The 24,321-nt window shown below is 32.2% G+C and overlaps 1 protein-coding gene across 2 annotated transcripts; it reads left to right on the top strand.

The window, feature by feature from the left end:
- Positions 1–15,809: 15,809 nt before the first annotated feature.
- Positions 15,810–24,117, top strand: LOC140776603 (uncharacterized). 2 transcript variants are annotated; one of them, XR_012106906.1, is made up of 5 exons: positions 15,810–16,119; positions 18,898–19,079; positions 22,135–22,250; positions 23,272–23,688; positions 23,813–24,117. XR_012106906.1 is itself a non-coding variant. In XM_073120350.1 (4 exons), the coding sequence occupies exons 2-4, from the start codon at positions 18,975–18,977 to the stop codon at positions 23,630–23,632; spliced, it is 582 nt and encodes a 193-aa protein (XP_072976451.1). In that variant the 5' UTR covers positions 15,810–16,119; positions 18,898–18,974; the 3' UTR covers positions 23,633–24,117. The 2 variants fall into 2 exon arrangements, 1 of the variants encoding a protein (XP_072976451.1); XM_073120350.1 differs by having other exon boundaries at positions 23,272–24,117.
- The last annotated feature ends 204 nt before the right edge of the window (positions 24,118–24,321 follow it).

Here is a 24,321-nt window from a genome sequence, read left to right as displayed (position 1 = left end):
TACTCGAGGAGAAAAAAGGTTTGTCGATGATGGACAAAGCCTTCCTACATCGACGGCGAGGACTTTCTCCCTTGACAGCGATCCAAGCCATGAGAGCTCCAATGAAAGACAAGTATGATAAGAGGTTAAAGGCACAAAGCTTCCAATAATGGTGTAGCAACGATTCGAAGCCATTATCCGGCATATTTCTTCGATGAAGCCGCAAACAATGAAATTAGGTATTTATAATTTACCTTATTAAACTTTAAATTAAATATGAAGGGTGGAAGAGGACTAGCTGATGAGTTACATGAAGGACACTAATTGCTCTAGCGGTCTATCCCAGGACGCAATTTATAATGATACGGAAGGAGGAAGAAAATTAAGAATAAGACAATAGTGGCTATGTGTTGTGATTCTTGATTTAGGTGCATAGTGGATATGATTAAACTACTTCAAGTTGTATTAATTTTTGTTTATATTTTAAGAAAATAAGATAGTTTCTAGTAGGTGCATTCGAACGCAAATGGATGACATTCGAACACCTGATTCGCATTCGCACATATAGAGAATGGGTTTTACCGTTCAAACGCCTGATTTCATGTTCGCACATCTAGAGACCCGTTTTGGGGCGTTTGAACACAATTACGATGCGTTCGAACGTGCGATGGATAAGTTGAGTCGTAATAGGATTTATTTAGGGTTTTTGGATGATTAGGTAGCCTCCAAATATATGGAAAAGTAGCATCTTTGGATTTTTGAAACTTATTTTGCATCTAAGTTTGAGCCGACTTATCCCTCCTCCTTCCTTCCCCTCGGAATTTAACCCGAGTTCTCATCTACAATCGAGGTTAATCTTTTGTCGCTTCTTCCTCCTCCCTCCAACAACAAACCATACCTAGAAGCTCTCTTCTCCCACCTTATCTTGTGCAAAGTACTAAACCATCTATCATACCCATAATCATCTCCCATAACCCTAACCATATAATCTACACCCATCCCACTACCTCATGACCTTTGGTCATTATTTTCTACATAACTTTCGATATACTAACCTAATCGATAAGATTCTGATTGTATTAATGGTTGGATCGATCCTTATTATCTTGGTAAGTTTCATACTAAGTTCTGTCCAGATTATCAAATCAGATATAAAATCATCTTCACCAAAAGTAACCATAACATTGTGGTAAGAGGAAAAAAAAAAGGAATCCAGGGTTTTGTTTCATAGAAGGAATATAAATTGAATTTTAGAATAGGTCAAAAATTCTACGACCACTCATCTCATCGGACAATGGGCAAGGGGAGAAAAAGGGCGGTGTTTGATCGAACGTGCTACAATCTATAAATGATTAACTATGAAAGATACATCATGAGTAACTTTGTTTCATCATGAATTTACTAATTGCAAAACCTAACAATTCAATACTATTATGAACTAGATATGGACCGATCCGCATGTAAAAAAATTATGAGACTTTTATAAGTGGTAACCTCATGAGTTACGGATCTAATGGCTTTAGTTTCATATGAATCCGAGGTCGAGGTGAAAATTAAAAATAAAATAGTGAGGGAAAGTTAGAATATGACAGAAGCAGAAATATTCAACGTTATAGTGGTCGACGAAGAGTGGTAAATGGTTGTAAGGTAGAGTGGCTCTTAGAGGAAGGTGATGGCTAGGTTTGGAAGCTTATAAGAGTTCTACGGTTAAGATTTACTCTTACGAAGATAAAGACAATAATAATTGCTACGATAAAATTAAAAGTACAATAATAATAAATTGGTTAAATTTATTAATTCCTCAATGCTTGGATTCCTCAATAAAAGGAGCCCAACCCCTCTATATATAGAGGTTAAGTATAATAAGTCATACTAGGATTAGCTTTAAAAGCTTACACAACTCAAATTAGAATTTGTCTTACAAACATAAATAACTTAATTGGACTTGCATTAGAGGCTTATATAATTTAACTAGACTTTTCTTAAAAACTTACATAAGATATAAGCATGAATCAATTAAAAGATAACTCAATATCCTCATAATGTGATCCGAACTTATTCGATTTGCATCAAATGCACGTTCAAACAACTATAAACACGAAAGGCAGTCTTAAATTATGTTAGTTCAAACGCCCTACTGACTATTTAAATGCTTGAGTGAATTGAAAGTGCTCCAATGATTGTTCGAACAGCCATCCAGAACCACCAATATAATGCTCATGCTCGTGCTCAACGTGAATTCTCCTGACATCTTGATTCGCTGACTCGTTCCATGACGTGTAAAGAACCGTATTTGTGTAGTTCCTATCATGCTTACATTATTACTCCAGACTTGGACAACATATCCAAAGTTAGTTTGTTCATAAATTGCTAATAAACAAACTAATAAAGCAGATGATATGTTTTTATTTTTATTTAGTATCATGTGATAGTCATAGTTGATAGTGTTTAAACCTATAAAATACTAATATATCTTCCTACTTATGCTCAATATTCAAACCTTTATAGGTGTCTTTAATTTCCATGCAACTTCATATCAGCAGATTAGAAAAGTAAGACCATCCAGCCAATAAGATTACCCTAACCCTTGCATCTAAGTGGTCATTGATTCTTTCGGAGAGACAATTTTTTAGTAGTGAGAATAAAGGTGCCTACAATTTGCGCCCACCCCCCCTGATGGGAGCCTTATATGCAGCGGGACACCATTTATTAGAAAGGTAACGTCGATATCATGCATGCACTCAAGAATAATACTCTTATCCTGATCACATTGTTGAGAATATGTTCAAAATAATTAGCCAAAATAAGATCAAGATGATCACAATTCCAAGCACCATACATAATCAATAAAATGAAGATCTATTGTGTTTCAAGAGAAAACCTTTTCCTTTTCCCAACTGGATCAATGCATAGATATGGCCCAGAAGGAGAAAGAAAACAAGACAAACAAACAAATAAACAAACAAACAAACAAACTTCCCTGGCATTCTTTCCTCGAGGAGTCTACCATAAAAGATCCCACACAAGCTTCATTCTTTTTATTTTTTATTTTTTGTTTAAATGCCACACAAGTTATCCAGGTTATAGAGTTCTAAGAAAAGACTTATAGTTAAGTTTTGGATACCTAAGTATGTACATCCTTGAAATTCCAACAGATCATGCGTATGTACGAACGTAGCATCATGGGTAACCTGATGCCAAGCATGCCGCCCAAAATGCCCTGTCCTCCTCCCTCCCGTCATCTAATGGATCCTCCTTCTTCTCCCTCTCCTTCTCCTTCTCTATCTTCTTCTCCTTCTTCCTCCTCTTCTTCTTCTTCTTCTCCTCCTCCTGAGCTCCGAATGCTACAGTCATCTCTTGCACCCACGTCAGATTTCTCTTTCCTCCAGTGCAATTCCAACTCTGTTCTGTACTTCCATCAATATCATCGTCATCGGAATCTTCTACGTAGATCGGCTCGTAGAGAGAATGCTCGACGACGCTTTCATCACCGTCTTCGAACGACAAGACGTCGTCCTCGTCTATCTTGGCCGGATCAAACTCGGCGTACGATTCGTTTCCACCCTCTGGAGTTGGCGTTGGAGTTGCAGAGGGTGGGAAGTAATTAGGAGGTTCAGTGGCACCCATTGCGTTGTTGTTGTCAGGCGAAATGGTAGGGGAGAAAGGTTATTTATATATATATATATATGTGTGTGTGTGGTCACGTACGTAAGTGTGCTAGATACGTGTTCGATTTGACCATTAACATCGGGAAAGGATTTGGCTTAAGATATTGAGGTGTCTTGCTGGATTGCGTTGGAAAACGTGGTGGAGTAATGAGTGGCACTCTCTTTGTTCTAGAAGGTGGTGACGTCATGATGGCTGGCGTTCTAGAAGGAAAGGGACCACCACCTCATGGATTCCATGTTGCTTATTCTTTTGGATATATATACAAACGAATGGCACTCTCTCCTTGGTGGTGGAGTTTTGGACCAAACTATCAACTTATCTCTGACTCCACGTTAATAAGTTTAGTCTTTTACTTATCTAAAAGTAAAATGTGGAACGTATCTCTTATATTAAAAATATATTAAAGAGTTGATCATTTTTTTACAAACAAATTAAGAAATAAATTTAGCAAAATTATGATTCTTTTATATTATAAATGCAATTAGTTTCGGGGAATTACTACATTATTTTAACTTATATTTTTTTTTATGTCTTCGTAATAATATATAATATATTTTATAACTAAAATAGATAACGGACGAAGTTACGTAACAAACTTATTCTTTATATTTTTACCTATATCTTTTTTTAGTAAATTACTTAATTATTAGTATTTTTTTTTAATAAAAATTGATCTGATTAGCATTTTATTTTTAGCCCGGTAAAACGTTTAACAATTTAACGTTCTATTTAGGGCTAACTAAAATATACCATTTTAAAATGTATTTAAGTTTGAGGTACAAAGTGGTAAAACAATTTAAAACATGTCTAGTTTGGTATAAAAAAAAAAGAGCTGTTCGGTCTCTTACTCCCAATAATAGTGTCGGTGCATCTAGAATGTTTTGAATGACTAAAATTGTACTAAACGAGAGATGATGAGTCAGCATTGTTAATACTATGCTCGAATTTGTACCACTTAATAATGGAATATTAATTGGACTGGCCCCATGGCTTAATGCTAGCCGTTATAATTACCACTGGAGAGAAGCAGTAGCCATTTTGACCTCTTCATTAAAATCAGCGGTCGTGGTCACGACAGTGTACTTCGTTTCTGTGGACTACCTGTCTGGTTTTATATCTTGATTATAAGTTTCTAGATCTTTTCTTTGTCTATTTTACTCTTGATGACATGAATCTTAGTCTAATAACGTTTCTTTTTATTATTAATTACACCTTACTATATAGGTATTTACCGTTTCATCCCTACATACTTTTGAAAATTAATTATTTTTTCTTTTAAGATTTAATTCTAAGATTTAAACAATAACAATAGCCTGATACACAATAAGAAGGGGGGAGTAGGGCGACAGTCCTTTGACATAAGTCCCTCTACTTAGTTACCACAGATAACATTAGGTATCAAGCCAAGAGATTTAGAAAAAAGTACATGGTCGAAGCAAATTTGTAGAAGCAAAGACCTTAAGTCAATCTGCAGCTCCATTAAGATCCAATAATTAAAGATACATAGGCATGCGGACCCAATAGCAAAAAGAGAAATGACAAACACTAATAGTATTGATAAAATGCTCTAGCACTCACAAGTATCAAAATACTAACAAAGTAAGAGAAAAAGGTATCAAGACTGATGTGCACACAGACTGTCTCCCACCAAAGAACTAAGCAAGGAGAGGAGTACATATCACAACATGAGCAAAAGATCCAGCACATCGGCTCAGCTCGAAGATAGTGACAAGAACTTCACCCAAACCAACAGCAATATATTCACACACATCTTTAAACTCATCTCCCACTACCACCCAACTCCACCACAATCGTCGACAGCTATGGCACAAAATAGAGAAGATGGCGTTCGGAAGTATTAGTTTTCATCCTACAAAAGGAAAAAAAAATAGTACTTAGAGAATCCGTCGCACCTTCGTGAATATTTTACATGTAACTTTTTTAAATCATTAATTTAGAGAGGCTAAAATATTCGTTACTCTCTCATGAACTGTTAGAACTTTTGTATAGGGATGCCCAAAGGTATCCGGTCCTTACTTTGTGGTAATACAATTAGCTATTTTACACCCCCCCCAACACCCAAAAAAAAGTGATAATAACAATAAAATGTAAGTTGATTTTAATTAACTTTGCAAAAAAAATATAAAGTTAATAGCACCATATTATCAGAATTGAAAGGCAGCAGAGGCCAAAAAAAGAAGATGGATGGAGAGCTTGATATGAAAGAGTTTAATCATGATATATTTGATAAATAAAGTAAGAGATAATTTTTCTCTGTCACATATCCCTTAGTACTACTGCACCTGATTCCTCTACTAGTAGATAGGGATTGATGTAAAATTGTGCTTTCTTCTTTCTCATTCATTCCTATCAAGCTCAGTTTTGGTCTATTCTTTCCATTCAAATTTGAAAGTTATATTTAGGTTAATTATTGGAGTTGTATGTGGACTTATTTTCATTTCTTTGCGTAATCTATCTATCTTACCTCGGCTTTGGAATGAACTTTTCTCCCTTAATAAAAATCACTACCAACTACTAAAATCAAATTAAATGAAGTCAAAGTCGATGAGGATGAGGATGAACTAAATCACCATCTTACTTCTATTTTTTTTTATTACAAAAAAGGGAAAAAACCCCGTAACCCTAATATGTCGGCACTTTCTTTATTGCTAATCCATGCTAGGTCAACAATGAAATAGAGCATCTTACTTTCTTCACTTTCCAAACAAAGTTGGAGCTGCCGTTTTTGTTTCCAAATCTTACTGAGAGGATTTGGTATAAACTGACCCCGGGAATGAAAACATCATATAATCTTTAAAATAATATACTTATAATCGTCAGATATGTATGATCGATGGACCAGCACGACCAAACTAAGTCATTGGCTCCACATCCGCCCTTCCAATCCTCGTGTGGTTTAATTTGTAAAGAATAAAGCTCAATGCATCTATACCAGTACAATTAACTTTACTTCTATTGGTTTTCAACATATTCTTTCTTGGAATCTTTCAAATGGGCTCAAATTATTTGTGCCATGTCACTGTCGCATTCTACTGCAGCATGAATCATCCTTAGCACTTACTGCAAGGGGGGTAAAAGAGCTTAATGGTTAATTTGAAAGCAATGTAGTTTGAAGATTGAAAGCTGAGAGTTGGAAAGATGAGAATGGTGCTACTAGAAAGATAAAAAGATAAAATAAGAAATTAACCATAATTTCGGACAGGAAGTTACAAGGCTTTTTTGTATATAGACACGTCAAACATCAACAGCATAGTGTACAATTTGAAGGACAAATGGTTAAATCCATGGACTTAAAAAGAACTTTAAAGGAGAGGAAAAGAAAAAGGATTAAAACTGACGTACGTGAGAGGAATTAATTATACGCAAAGGTGACGAAATAATTAAGACTCGAAGGCTTTCACTGGTTTCAATTAAAGGAGATTTTGAGAGACCAATTCAATAGGAAATGTTCATTAAGGCTCGTTGTCCTCTTCTTTGTCACTCCACCTCTTATGGACCAAGTCAACCCACTTGTTCTTTCTTGGAATCTTTCAAGGGGGCTCAAATTATTTGTGCCATGTCACTGTTGCATCATCCTGCTTAAGATCATAGCACTTAATTGTTGCCAGGGGGTAAATGAACTTAAAGGAGCATGAGGTTAGCTTTCAAAATATTGCAATGGATATGCTCATATAGTTCCATATATCTATTAAAGGTGTAAGTTTTTTATGTAATTGAAAATATATTTTAAAATATTTTAAATGTATAATAATTTCTAGAAATTTTGTATGAAAATATGCACAAGTGTTACGAAGGTTGACGAAAAAAAAATTGAAGTGAGAAATGAAGAAATTAAAGAAAAAAAATATGTTTTCTTGAAGGTGTTTATAAGGCGTTTGAAAAGCGTTCGTAACGTATTCGAAAATAGTAAGAATAGTTCTTAAATGCAAAGATTATTTTTTGAGACGTAGGCCTTCACAATGATGTTCGAGCATGGATCAAACAGGCTTATGATTTTATATTTAAGTTATTCCATTTAAACACGAACCAAGTTTGCCAAAACGCTAGTACAAATTTTCTCAAATCATTTAAATTCGTGGAGAATTTTTGAAGAAATATTTTAACTTAGTTAGAAATATGCTAAATTACTCTTAATTCAATGTATCTGTGTCAAATCTAGAAAATCTATATCTCAAGGATTATTGAGGGTTACTAAGGTTTGAAGAATAAACCTCGAGAACCATTAAGGTTTGATAACCTATTACGAGATCCGATGTATTGCAGGATTTAGTGAGTAAGGTTGTTACAGATTGAGTCATAAAGATTAGTCATCTTTAAACTTCTTGTAACTACTACTATAGGTTTTAAGATTAGTTTCGATCAGAGTTTAGATTTATGATTCTTTTACCCTGTGTAAAATTTTCTACGTAATTTTTTTTCTATCTACGATTAATTTTTCACGCTTTATTTTTCACATTTATTTTATTGATAGTACTATTTATAATATAAAATAAAAGGCACACAACAAACACAAAATATTAATATGGAATACTTCCTCATGAAAAAAGAGTGAAAAAATTATGGATCTTCTCTTCAAGATCAAACTAGATATTTTAATAATCAACATTTTCAAAATATTTATGGACCTTCTGTTGTTACCTAGAATAAATCTGGAGTGATTTATTTGACTCCCTGTTAAGGTGCCACTTCTCGTGCTTGTTATCCAACATTAATGCCACTTAGAGATGAAAATCTATTTTTATGATTACGGAGAAAATGTCAAATATAATTTTGAATATAATAGAACTTCGATCATAATATGATATAGAGACCTCACAAATCTGCTCTACCTAGCTCCTCCTTGAATATCAACCAAGATGACTAATAGTCTCCTAGAGTAATGCCCTATTTCCCTCAAGTCCTCTCTTTAACAATTCCAAAAGGTAGGTTGTAACTTGTAAGAAGCCCTAATTTGAAGACAAATCAAATTAAAGAAAAGAAATCTTCTATGCAGCATTTGAACAAGTAAATTTCTATAAAATAAGATATAAAAAGAAATCTTTACTAGAAAATAAATATATAAGAGATCTTTATAAAATATTTTGGAGAATATCTTTAATAAAAGATTATTTATGAGTTGAGAACCTTATGAGATCAAATCTTAGATTATTATTTATTCATATTTTTTATACATAACTTATAAAGGAGAATTAATATATATATATTAAGGTGCCAACATGATAGTGAGTAAGGCTACAAATCAAAGTACCCCTTATGAGACAATATAATAATAAATTTATCAACTTTGAATGATTTTTTTGGATAGTACACCTTTAGCATATATCAATTTTGTTCTTATAGTGATTTATTCGTATCTAATTTATAATATAATTTAGCATATATTAGATTTTGAAATGATATAAGAGATAAGAAACTTATTTATTTTCTAAGACAGCTTATGTATATTATTATGATTTATTTTCTACTAATATATGTATCAGAGGATATTTTTTTATTATTAGACATAGTCATAAACGGGTGATATTATTTGTTGAGCTCTCACGAGGATTTGTCATTTTATCAAAATTTTAAAAGCTAATTAGAGACTCTAAAGATTGAATACATTTCCATTATGTTTACCTCTTTTTAGGATTTAACTATTATTTAAGCCTTCATATTTTTTTTAGTTTTATGCTAGAGATATGTGGCCATCATATTCCTAAATCAGACCAGAACAACAACCATCATGATTAATATATAGGATGATAATACATCGTCATCTTTTGTATAATATTTATAATTGTTGATATTACTATTTCTTTCAGTAGTAAATTATATATAAATAAATAATTATTAATAAATTTATTTTATATTTTTATAGTATTACCGAACATTTTTTTAGTATGATTTGCTCCATATATAAAGAAAGGTCTAATAATGAAACCTACATTTCATTTTAAAAAACCCAATGAAACATATTTTCTAAATAAGGAGATATAGTACCATATAGGAGAAGCAATCGGATTTGGTTAAACAAATTCAGGTTTAGTAAATAGGATTGTGTTAGATCAATTCACATTAATATGAACACATCTCTACTATTAAAGGAGTCAAATTTGATAGGCATATGCATGACCCAATTAATAAACAAGTAACACGACACAAGCCATATAATATGTTTAATAAATAAGTTGTGTATCAAAACATGCCAAAATTATGTTAACACGCGACAACTCACATGACATAGCTAACATAATTAAAAAATTTATACAACATGAAAATGATACAATTCAATTATTTAACAAAAAATGTCTCAAATAATCTTAATCATGGACCCAACAGTAGCAAGAGCAGACATGCTATCATCTTTGTGATGAAAATGAGTTATAGGTATAGTGGAGTTAGCCTTTATATAGCAGGTGAGAATCCGAACTAGAGATGTCTTAGTGATTGTTTTGGTTGATAGGGTTATTGTTGTTAAAAAATTTTAAACCATAGAATAGCAAATAATAATGGAAGCATTATATCAGTTCTTGCATGTTACTAATCTAGAAAGAACAATATGCAATGGAAAAGAAAAAATAATTAAAAAGAAATATAATCATAAGATGAATAACAAAAAAAAAGTATTTCTCAAGCACAATAGGCATCATTAATAAAATTAAAACAAATTTTACCTCCTTACCCTTACTAAAAGCTTTTTCTCCATCAACTTTCTTCCCATATTTATCCTTAGCTAAGAAATCAAACACCATTCACTATTCCAATAATATTAACATTATACATCAGTACAAATCCAAAAATTTTACCTAAGAAATGTAAGAGAATAAAAATATCACTGCGAGTAGAGGCATTAGGACCATATCAATAGCTTCTCGTTCAATACATACATTGTCAAACTAAACATTGTCCTCAAGAACTCTAGCCTCCAAATTACTGCATCACCAAGGATCAAATAAATCAAGAATCAAAGTAGTGCATTTAATGAGGTCTTAATTATGAAATGAGATCTAAGAACTCAGAGATCATAAAAAACAAAATTAATCGAGAACAACAAGATTTCTCGAAGTGATCCATTTAAAAAGATTCAAGAAAGTATTAAGAGAGAAGAGAAAAAAGGGAGAGAGAGATAGAGAGATGAGTGGGAGAAACATGGTTGATGACATTAAGGTTGGCTTCAAGAAGAAACTATCTCTTGGCCAATGATGTCACCATTGGAAGAGAAGAAATAGGTAATAATAGGATATAGAATTTTATGAAAATGGATGCAACATATGGCTCTTCCTCAAAATTAAATTAAAAGTGAATTAGGGTTAAAAGTTTACTAATCAGCACACACAAGAATATATATATATATATTATATATATATATATATATATATATATATATATATATATATATATATTAGCTTATTAAATTGACTATTTAAATAGGTCAAATAAGTCAAATGGGTCAGTCTTTTAAACCTAATTATTAATTGGGTTAGATATATAAGTTGGCCCATTTGTGATCCAAATTCAATTAAACTAAACTCAAACTAATTCAAAAGTTGAATAATCATATTAGGTTATCAAATTGGGTAAATTTTTGTTCTTCTATAATAAATTTCTAAGTGAAGGATAAAGGTCTTATCATTTATTTATTTATAGTATTACTATATTAAAAAGCTTTAAAATTTTGTTTTTATTTTTTATATTAACTTTATTCTATTTTCTATTACTTTGATTTGATTCTGATTATTTTGAATTGGATGATGATTAATTTTGATAACTAATATTTGTTTAACATAAATATTAATATTAACCTTTTATTTTTATTTTAAATATAAAAATAATTTATTTTAATATGATATAATTTAATTTAAGTTAACAAATATCATTTTAAAATAATAATTGGTGTAATTTGTTTTCTTTATCAAGAATAATAATATAATTTTATTTAGTTATTATATTATTGAACTATTATCAGAGTATAAGATTAATAATCTTAAGGAATATGTTATCCTTTGGGATTAGTAATGACTTGTTTCTCTCTATCAAATCTTTAAATTTTCCTTTAGCTTAGATCTCCCTTTAGCTTTCCGTTAATCTTTACATTAAACGTATAAGTATTATCCTCTTTCTTCTATTTCTTTGGCGGCATTGAGGACTCAAGCTTTTGTTTAGTATCCTCAAATATCTTATTTAAATTCTCATTAATTAAAAAAAAAAATAGTATATCTTTTCATGCCACAGAATTTTTTCACTATTTTATATGAAATTTGTGGAATCGATCTCGATTCTATTTCTTTCTTTTGTCATTGCATGCATGTGGTGTTAAAGGTTTAGATTTTATATAAAGATTGAGTGAATAAGAAGTTGAATAATCTTTGTATACGAGCGTGATGACACCAAAAAATGTATTTGAGTCATTGATGAATGATGGCATGATTGATAGTATTACAACGAAAATAATTTCTCAACTAAAGGCAAATGTAAGGGCATGGATGATAATTTTCTTCTTTCGGTATATCTTTAATTAGGCTATACAGATTTATGCAATTGTTAGATAATAGTTATTTTTTCTTGATTAATTATGCAAAATGTGCTTAAGAAATTTTGTCAATCCAAAGTTTTTTTAAAAAAGTTTCTCAAACAGTTTTACGGGTTTTAACTATTTCGCCTTGATTTACTATTACCATTTATATGTTGCTAAGATAAGATCAGGTTGTAATTATGATATACACTATTCTAAAATTATAGCCCATGTATTTGCATTGGCGGTATTAGGGCTATCAAAAAAGCCCATAGGCTCATGAGGCTCATGGGTATATATATATATATATATATATATAATCCAAGTTGGATGAATCATCTAATTTGATGCATTATTATATATTCACATGAGTAATTATAATTTTTATGTTAACTATTTATTATAATTCTATATCACTATGTAGCTAATTTTTATCTTTTAGGATTTAAATTTTTTAATTGTTTGGCTTTTAGAATTTATTTTATTATATATATCACGCTCAGCCTAGTTAGCCCATAAAGACCATCAAACTATTGAGTTGATCTCGAGTTGAGAAAATCCGACTCTCATGCCGAGTTGAGTTGGCACATCTTGGCTCATTTATATTTATAGGTGGTACTAATTTTTCTTATGCTGCCTCAACTTTAATCTACATATAATATTTTCAACTACAATTATTACTAAATATACACAAATATTATACCAATGAAATATTACGCTCGTCTACATTTTTATGTACATTGTGCTACATAAATTTTGCTAAAATTTAAAAAATTATATCCTTGGCATTTGATTGCAGCCTTGTAATTCGAAAGGAAAAACAAAATATTCTTTACTACATTATTATTTTTCTTCTTTCTAACTTTTGGATATGCGATAGCACTCATTGCCTTGTAGACATAGAATTTAATTGATTATCTTACGAATGTAGATTAAATTTGGGTCATTAGCTTGCTATTTTATTTTTTTAAAAGAAATAGGCATCACTTGTTGAGCTTCATTAGAAATTTAAATAGTAACCACCCTATATCACAAATAATAATAATAATAATAATAATAATAAAGTGCGGCACAATAAAAAAGTCATCATAGTTTCAGTCTTCCCAAAATTAAATATCACACATCACAATCACATCCACTTATAATATCACATACATCACAAACCAACAAAATATAGAAACCAACACCATCAGCTAATATATCATAAGATCATTAATTACTGAATAAACACTTATAACATCCCATACATCAAAGACCAGCAAAATATAGAAACCAACATCAGCTAATATATCACAAGATCTTTAATTACTAAATAAACACTAGAATATCCCTCAATGCAAAGAGAATTCCATACATATAATTAAAATAAAAAATAAAAAGCCTACAACATTATTTTTAACAAAAATACTCCTTCAACAACTCTGCTCAGTCTTCATCCAGTATCATCGAATCCTACTTATTACCACTGTGCATAGTATTTTAAGTTTACGATGATTCTACTCCCCTAGCATATATGTCCCCTCCATTTTCTTCTTTCCTGTTGCACTTATCCTTCCACAATATGCTTTGAGAGATATATAGCTAAACACCTTATGCAAGCACTAATGCACATGCATCATATAATCACACTCTAAAAATAAATGTCTAATAGTTTTCTAAAAAATACATATAGTGTTCATAGTCTAAAACATTTTCAGCAAATTATTTTTAGTTAAAATTTTACTATCATAAGTCAGCCAAATTAATGCTTTCATCTTTAATGGTACCTTAATCTTCCAAATAGTAAGTAGCACATTTGATAATTATCTCTCATTGTTCATAAAACTATAAAAAGATCTCTCTATATAAATTTCATCTTTAGGAAACATCCACACTATCTCATCCATTATCTCAGGTACCTATATAGTATTCTTCACATAGTTAATAAATCCTTATTTTTCTATAACAGATTGCCATGAAAATACATTCTATACTGTAGAGCCTAGTCATCATTATTCTAGATTTATGTCACTATGACCTCAATGTCCCAGGCGACCTTAAATAACTTTTAAAATTTTAATACAATGTTGCAATCTCTATTCTAGATTTCATTCTAAAATTTTACTAACTTGCTAGACCTAACTTTCCAATTCAATATTGCCTTAAAAATAGTTCGAAACTATAGAACTCCCCAAAAAAGTGATAATCTATTATAATTCTTTAACTAAAAAAATCTCACTTTAATTCTTCTATAATATCTCTGCATTATTACATTTATGATATTTGATTGTCCCTTTTTAAAAATCTCCATCATCGTCCAAATTTATCTCATACTCTCAAAATCTTTTTTCTTATATACTTTTTGCCAATTAGATATATAATACCCATTTTTATCCTTAAAAGAATCACTCCATAAAAAATAATTTATGCTCATTTTCTTCATCCATCCAAGCATAAGAAGAATGAGAAATTGTACAAATGGATGACACTTAACGTCGAGTTAACTAATATAATTCGATTGCCTAAAAACTAATTTATCCTTCCCATCAACCAATTTTTTCTTGACTTTCTTAAAAGTAGGAATCCAGTCTTTTTTCTCAATTTACTGTCAGATGTAGATCCAATTTAATGGGCAGCTTCTCCACTTCACAATTTATCGTTTCACAAAATAACCACCTTCCTCAATGCTATTATCTAAAGTGAACTCTTCTCAAAATTTATTAAAACTAGACACTACCTCAAAATAATAAACGAAGAATTTTAGCACCATGACTTTCTTTTTATTTGCCCTCAGAATGTCATCTATGTAATGTAAATTAATCAACAATTAAGTAATAAATTTTTCACTAGACTAGTCAGCCAACCTTTCTTCTTAACTCTATTAAGAATTTAATATAATCCATCTCACAAAGAAAAATATGAAGGGAGATAAAGGAATATCTTGCGTTAGCCTTTTTTTGTATCAAAAATTACTTCTAACCTCTCCATTAATCATAACTATTGAAGATCTAGTTGTAACAACTTTTATAATCTACATAATCCATTTCTCTTCAAATCCTCTCCATATTATCACATCTTTTAATAAATTCCACATGACTTTATCATTAGCCTTTTCAAAGTCAAATTTGATCAACAGGCTCTTCCCATTTTTTTCTCTCTTCATATTTGCAATTATCTAATGTGCACTAATCATGCTATTAATTGATCAATTATCTCATATAACCGATTGTTTGCTTCTTTATTCAAGTTTAAAAATGAGCAATCTAATTAGGTTTAGAAATTAAACTTGGGAACGGAAACGATCGGATGAACATCTTGCAAACTTAATCAAGTTAAAAAAAAATGAAAGTAGGTAATTAGGTTTAGGAATTCAACCTATGAACCAAAATAAGTTGAATTAATTTCAGTTCGACCATCCTCTATATTTTCATAGTGCAAAATTGCTATCTGTCCCTAAATATAATAGTTTAAAATTTGGATTCAAATATGAATACCATTATAATAAATTTATATGGATATGAATAAGGATTTGAATATGAATATAAATATAAGTAAATTTATATGGATAGGAATATGGATATGATTACGAGTAAATTTATACGTATACGAATACGAATAAGAATACGATTAACGGATACTTTAACCCATATACACGTCTACCCATCCCCACGCGCTAACAAATAACAATCTCCGTCTCTCTCTCTCGCTCGCCCCCTCTTCATCCTCGCCCCATCACGAAACCCTACCCGTCTTCATCTCTCACCCTCACTCGCTCCGACAACCTCCGTCTCTCCCTCTTCAGTATTCACCCGTAGGTCGCCGCCTCCATATCTCTCCGACGACTCTCCCTCTTCACCCGCCGGTTGCCGCCCCCATCTCTCTGACTCTCCCTCTTCACCTGCTGCCCGCTGACCCCATCTCTCTCCGACGACATCCCCTGCATTACAGGAACCGTGATCGGGTATCTTGACAGCGAGGTGATTCTTTTAGTTCAGCTTCTTGCCAAATCTTTTTTCTTTTGTGAAATCAGCAAAGTTTTGTATGGTTCCTACTTTAGCTAACAAATGGGGTTTGTTAGTTAGGTGTTGTGATCTAAGTATCTAACAAACGGTTGTTTGCGTTATATATTTCCAATTATTTGTTTAGTTTCAGCTGATATGAATATGGAGAATGGTGCACTGTGTATAGAAACAGAATTGTGGTAGTTTTTACTGGAAAATTTTCTTTCTTGGTAAGAATGAAACAAAGAATATGAGGAATAGGTTTAGACTTCTAAAAGGATAAGTGATAGAAATTTTCTTAGAGTGAGAAGCAAGTCATTAGACCTTGTTAATGTGCATATTGCTAGGACCATATTTTGTTGTTTTGTTAACTCTTTTTTCATGTCCACATTATTCTTATGAAATGGTGATACATGTGAGTGATGATAATGATAATTAGAAATTTTTGTGTGACAAGTGTTATCTCATTTAGGCATGTGTTTGTAACAACTTTTCCATGTGTCAGCAGTCAGCAATTTTTCTACCTATTCATTTACTCAGATCCATGATTCATTTATTTGAAGAAATCAAACTTTTATTCTTCTGTTTTGGTTGCCTGCATTACTTCATGTTTTAATTCTAACATCCACTCTAGCAAGTAAGTATTGAGGGGCTTAGCAACAACAAACCAGTTGATATGCTTGTAGTTACTTCTGTGTTCTCATAATCTGCAAGCTTACTATGCCAATGTTGATTCGTTTATATTAACATTTTTATGAATCAAATGGATGTGGGATTAAATTATTTGGCAAAGTGCTTCCTAGCATAACATTGAAACTTGAAACTGTAGTCATGTTATCCAAATGCAATAATCCTATTCATCATTTCCTATAACTCCAATTTATTTCTGACTTGATCAACTGATTCAACCTTGACTATATTAATAGATAAAAATTCTGTGCCCCAATAGAAGCTGAGAAATTCTACCTGGAGAGTTTATCAATAAAAATGAAAGAAGGTTCAGGATTCTGTTTCACATTCTTCAAGCCCATCAATTAAGAGTGTGGTCTTAAAAATTGGTATAATTTCATTGATCCTATTCATCTCAATCCTAATTTTAGTTTAGACGCCAACTTTGATCGGCGGGAGAAACTAATGATGTCATTGCTTCCGGAAGAGAAGCAAGCCAGAGATCTTTGGATTGATTTGAAACTAAGCTGCAGCGAACACAACAACTAAGAAAGAAGAAGAGTTCTGGAACTGAAAAAGATCAGGGGAGAGAAATGACTTCTGTCAATTGCTAGAGTAATGTTAGTCTAGAATACTTTGTACTTCCATGTTTATGTTTATATTTTACTTTTCTTACTGGAAAATGAGGACCAATTTGTTTAAACATGTTTGTAGTGGGTTGGCCATGGTGCATATTTAGATTATATGATGCAAATTTGTCATTTTGAAGTACGTGTTTGTTTGGCGATTCCTGATCTCATGAAAGATGCAATTACTCATGACTGTAGGGTGTAATTTTTAAAACCTTTTATGATCATCAACCTGTTATGTATGGTTGCTGCTTTATCCCTTTTGTGATCAGAAATTAGTTGAAAACACTAATCAATTAAGATATGGTCTGTAGTCATATTTGTTTAAGATTTGATCTATATCTAATATGTATCAATATCCATTTAAGATCCGATATGTATTCTTTTAAAACTTAATCCTTATCTAATTTATATTTGTATCCTTTTAGTTAGAATATTGTTCTAAATTTTGCTCTCTGTCTGATATTCATATCCAAATCTACATTCAGAGCAAAAATATAGATTCAGATGTGAGTTAAACACTATCTGATTTGTATCCAACCAATTTGACCCCTATGTGGGATGGTATATCTCAAGCAAAGGGATAAAGGTCTTATGGCTATATTGTATTTATATAAATAATAATAAATTTAGATATTATGTTGTATAATTAACATCTTAACAATATAATTACTTAAAATTTTATTATGTTTTTTTAATTGTTTATTTATGTTTCATTAATATTTCAAATTTTACATTATTTAATGTATTGTTATCTCAAAAGGCTTTAATTATTCCTATTTTTATTTTTTTATTAGTATGCATTTTATGTTAACTTTATTCTATCACTATTACTTTTGGTTTATCTGATTATTTTGAAAAGAAATGGTGATTAATTTTGATAATTAAGATTTTTTCAAAATAAATATATAATATTACCTTTTTACTTTTTTTATTTTAGAATACAAAATCCATTTTAATAATATTACTTAAATTTGAGATAATCAATATCAGTTTAAAATAAATAATTGGAGTTACTAGTTTTCTTTTCGAGGATAATAATGCAGTTTTATTTAGTTGTCCTATTAATAATCCTATATAAACCTAATAATGACTAAGATTGGAATATGAGATCAGTAATCTCATCGGATATGTTATCTCTTGGGATAACTGAACTTATCTCTCTTTCTCCAATCCTACAACTGAACACATCTTAGAGGTATAGATCTCCTTTTGGTTTCCTACTAATCTTTGGATTAAGCATATAAGTGTTCTCTTTCTTTCATTTCTTTCATGGCATCAAGGACTTGAGTCTTTCGATTGGTATCCCTAAGCATATTGTCTAGTTTTTCATTTAATTTGAAGATTATTTGAAGAACTCTATCCAAAAATCATATCTTCTTGCTATTTTGCTATGAAATTTGTGCAATCAATCTTGATCCATTAAGTTTTTGTTCTTTTGTCATTGGCGATGCAGGTGGCATAGTAGGGTATCGAAGTTTATAAAACGATCGAGGTGAAGGAGAAGCTTAATATTCTTCGCATGTGAATGTGATGGCTTCGCATGTGGTGACACCAGAAGATGTGCTTGAGTCGCTAATGAATGATGGCACGATTGACGGTATTAGGATGAAGATAATTGCTCAATTGAAGGCAAATGTAAGGGCATCGATGCTAAAAATTTCCTTTTTTTTATTTTGGTTATATCTCTATTTTTGATACATTGAGTTATACAATTGCTAGAGAATAGCTTTTCTTTTATCGATTAATTAATGCAGAATCTGATTCACAAATTTTTTCTATGCATCTTTTTCAGAAAAAAGTTCCTCTGACAATTTTTGGGTTTTTTAGCTGTTCTTCAATAATTTGTTATTAATTTGCATATATTGCTATGATCAGATCAAATAGTAATTGTGATGTACACTGTTCTGAAATGCAATCCATGTGCTTGTATAGGCGGTAGTAATATTCCTTATGTTGCCTTTACTTTAATCCACATATGGCTTAGTATTGTAATCCTAATATATTTTATTTACTGAGATTATTTCTAGATATGCAAATATTATACCCTACTGAAACATGACAGTCTACATTTTTATATACATTGTACTATACGAATTTTGTTGGAATTTGAAAAAATTATATTTCTTCACATTTGCATTGCAACTGTATTTACCAAAGGAACAATCTATTAAGTTATATTTTGCACACAGAATTATATTAATTAAATATGCACATAGAAATAAGATATTTAATTTGTACACCGAAAAATGTGTGATCATGTAAAAAGTATGAAATACAATACGGATAAAAATGTGAGTAAGTCCACTTACCTGAGTCTAGATCAAATGACTGAAGTCTCTAGTTCACGTGTTAGAAAATATCCCCATTATTATTAATACATAAATAATATATTTTATTTTAACAAATATTATAGTTTTTAAAATTTTAAATTAATTAAATTATTCAAATGGGCTGAGCTATGGCTCGCCAGCAGCCCATAGAACAACCAATAAATGGTTTCGACTTAAGGCCCAAACCCACTAGTATACATGGATTGTACTGCAGTGTAGCTTGCAATCCACGACTTATTAATTTGGGTCGGGTCTGTTAGATTTGAAATCTAGATCCAAACCTGAAATAAATTAGGTTGGCTCAATTCCTATCTTATCTTCTTCCTCGAGGAAATCAATGAGAAAGAGAGAAACCATCAGCGATCACCGTCATCGGTAATCTGGCGGTCGCATTGCAACCTCCCTGCCATCCTCTCAACCACGTTGACCACACAAAGAGAAGAAGCCACCGTCGACAATCGACTGCCCTGTTCCATGGCTAGCGACCATGGAATCGGCTTTACAACAAATTGAGCCACGAAGGCTCAAAAGAAGCTCACCTACGGCTCGAGGCCAACGATGTGGAGCTCCGGCACACGAGTAATAGCGACCCGAAGCCGCAAGCTTATCTAACCTATTAAACTTTAATTTACTTTGAGAGGTGAGAGAGGACTGACCAGTGAGAAGAGTGGTGGTCTTCGATTGCTCTAACACCAGGGTAGTAAGTTGGACATATGTCGCAATGCAGCGGGCACTTGTCGTGCGGACAGTGCCTGGCCTCAGCCTATGCAGGGAAAAACTAGCCCATGGGCCCATTTTTTGGGCCCTTGGCTTAGGTCCAATCATGTAAAGTGATTTCGATGGTAAATGAAAGAAGAAAAAGATGAAAGGAGAGAGGAGAGAGTGGCTGTAGTTAAGGAAGAATGTGAAATTAGGTTTTTATTTATAAGAAATTGAATTTTGGTTTAGGTTGAAGAACTCACCACCACCACGTTGCATAACGGTGGAGGGTGAAAGGTGCGGTGCGCATGTAAAATGCATGTGCGCTCCCAATTTTTTTTTTCTTTAGTTCTAAACCAACAACCAAATTTCCTAGATTTTTAGGAGTTTTAACCAATTGGGCACTCTAAAAACAAATCTATTTTTTTAGATAAATACATCTAAAAATAAAAAAATAAATGAAAATCTAATTCCCATCTCGAGGTCATGGATTAGGGAAGGACGAAGGAGGGAAAGTGAGAATCATACTTCACTTGAGTTGCACTCTACATTTTATATTGGAGGCTAACTAGAGTTAACTAGCTGACTCAACTACAATCCAACTAAAATACAAAATAACTAGGTTCAGGCTACAGCATACATGGATTTGACTCATGCAATAACTAAGTAATGAAAATCTAAAATTGCAATAATAAAGGACTCAAACCCATTCGACTCAGTTAGTCCTTTGGCTTGGGCTAATTTGGGCTGTGATTTAGTTTGGACCATAACAAGATAATCTTCCCTCCAAGCATTTTGTCTGACAATTATGAGGGAGTATTTTGGTAATTTATGACAACTTTATTAAATTGGATGGAAAATCTTATAGTCTCACTTTTAGTCACAAGTACAAGCATTATTGGTACAAAAATTTATACAGGTGAATAAAGTAATTATATGCATAAGCATATGGGTCTAAAATTTTAGTTAACCCTAATAAATATGATTGAAACTTTTAGTCAGTATATTGCTACCTTCAAATTGATAATCCTGCTCTCTTTGTTAGTTGCAAAGATCTTTTTTCCTACATCTCCATCTTAGTGTCATTTGTAATTTCGATAATAGTTCTTATAAGAGCTATCTAACCATTTGTACCACGGGCTATTAGTTAGACAGATGTGAAAAAGAATAGGAATAATTATATCTAGACCTCTTGTAGTGTTGCCCATTTCTACATGGAAATATATTGGCCCCCTTAACTACCGAAAACTTTCAAACTGCCCCTTCGATTAATTATTTGTTAGATTTTTTTTTTTTGGTTACAAAATGACATGTGAGTGTCCATAATCAGTGAAAGAGAGAAAAAAGTTGAGAGTAAAATAACTATTTGACGTTTTCCATTAACATGAGGTGAAAGGCTTATAGTTTAGGGGTTTAATATTTACCCAAAAAAAGATGAGAGAGTGCATGTGGAAATGGGCAACAGTTCAGGGGTTCCTAGTGAAATTATCACAGGAGAATATTCTCTCCAACTTCTAGATTTTTTATCCTCTCTTATAATTACAATTTTTTTCTTTTGATTGCTCCAAGGAAGTTGTGGAGAAAAAGAAAAAAGATCTTCATTGGGTCAATGTTGCATTTTTCTTAAAAGTCTTTTGGCAATTTTTTTTTTTTTTTTGCAGGAAGATATGAAGAAGAATACTATGATGATGGTGGAGCAAAGTAAAGTTCTGAACACCCCAGGAGCAGAGAAAAAGACTAAGAGGGAGTTGTTTGATGCACTTCGGCGAGAATTAGAGTGAGTCATTTTAACTTCACAGAAGTGATCTATTCAAAGACTGATAAGTGGTCATCATTCTAAAACACTATTTTTCCAACTTCATTTCTTCTTTGCTTCTTACCAGAGTTTGACTTCTCTTATATTTGTAATACAGCTCTACTGCTTGTTGTTTATCTACATAAGTATATTTGGTGCTGTGTACTTCCTAGTCCTTTTTAGGTTGAATACAATTTCATTCACATCTCTCTGTTGCTGCTGCTGCAAGAACTGTTACTAGAGTTTGACTTCTCTCATATTTGTAATACAGCTGTACTGTTTGTTGTTTATCTACATAAGTATATTTGGTGCTGTGTACTTCCTAGTCCTGTTTGCATCGGACACAATTTCATTCACATCTCTCTGTTGATGCTGCAAGAACTGTTATGGACAGTACATGCATAAACAGGTTATTGCTGAAAAAAGAGGGGGAAATGATGGTATTTTAATATTTTTAGGATGATCCTCTCATTTACTATTCTACTACAAAATATCATTTAATTTATCTTAATTTAATATAGGATGCCATCAGGGAATATTCTGTTAAATTAAATTATCTCAAAAAACTCAAAAGGATTAGTACCATCTGGAAACTAAAAGTATCTGAATACTATAGAGAAGGAGAAGGTATTATCAAGGTGAGTTTCTTTAGTACTCTACATCTTTAGTTGTCTGAATCTGGTGGTGGATTTGACCATAAGGATTTTCTCTCATCACTTTTAGTTTAACTCAATGGGCATCATTGCATTAAAGAAAAAATGGGAGGGTCATGTTGAAAACACCATCATTATATTCTTTTTTCTTATATGCTAGATAACACGTGTGTGAAGTTTACATATCCCATTTCTCTCTTGGAAAAGTGATAACACACTTGGGAACAACTCTCTCTAAGTTATATGTAGACTTTGCAGTCAGTCACCACTATAACTGCTGTACTAGTGTGACAACATATCTCTCTCTCTCTTGATTGTTGAAATTAAATAAATTATTGCAATCTATGCAGAACTCCAGTTCTTGAGAAAGCCTCAAAAGCAGTTTGGGAGCTGATACTTGATAACAACGGTTTGGGGAAAGAGATAACCGAAACTGTGGAGAGAGTCTACTGCCGGCTGAGCGGTCAAGATCTGCCGCCACCCCCACCTCCAAGCTCTGAAGGACAACAGAAAGAGAATGAGAAAGAGGAGAACAGCAGAGAGGAGGGTAAGAAGGCTAAAGAGATGGACATTTCTGAGTCTTTATCAAGGAAAAGATCATTTGGGGATATGAGAATGCAAGGAGCGGATGTAGTTGTAAATGGCTCAAGCAAGCATTTTCCAGTTGTCTCAGATGATGGTGCACAGACATCCAGCAAGCCTAAGACATGATGCCTTATCCCTGCTGTAGTTCTTCAAAGGATGAGTATCATTGGATTTCACTAGAGGTTAGCTGCGCCTTGAGGAATCTCGGTTGTAATTCTCACTGCCACCATTAATTGCAGCTGTGACTGCATTTTACAAGACTTTTAATTACCTTTGGGTAACTTATTTTTCTTCCTGCTCTGTTAGGCATGTATACCCTCGTGCCTAGTCAGATGTGCTCCAGCCATTGGAGGTTTTGCTTACTTTGCTGGTGTTCATGCTGTTCCACAATGAAGGCCCATTCAGTTTGGGAATCTTAGGTAATAGGGCTCAACACTTTGCATTTCTGTAGTCATGGTCCTCCCAATTGATCTGTGTTATTCCTGTCAAAAGTTATAGTAATGATGTTGTAGCTGAAATTTGTGGCAGACTTGGGAAAGCTAATCTTATCCAAGTGAATATTCAGAAATCTTGAGTCTTCCATTCTAAACTATAAGTTCTTTTAAGAGGTACTTATTTTTCATTTTTAAGATGAAAATTGATGAGAGAATCATTTGGTGCTCTTTTGTTTTTCCCTGTTTAATCAAACCTCAAGAGAAAGAGAGAGCTTTATCTTTTCTTGGATTGTATCCTGTCCCAGATGGTTATCATATTGACTTTTATAAAAATTAATAGGATATTGTTGGTGAGGATTTGTATACTTCTGTTCTGTATTA

The sequence above is a fragment of the Typha angustifolia genome, chromosome 14 (assembly GCF_048772165.1).
Source record: "Typha angustifolia cultivar Huaian chromosome 14, ASM4877216v1, whole genome shotgun sequence".
Lineage (NCBI taxonomy): Eukaryota > Viridiplantae > Streptophyta > Magnoliopsida > Poales > Typhaceae > Typha > Typha angustifolia.
The sequence above is the reverse complement of the archived record's forward strand: the minus strand, read 5'-3'. Positions and strand labels throughout refer to the sequence as shown.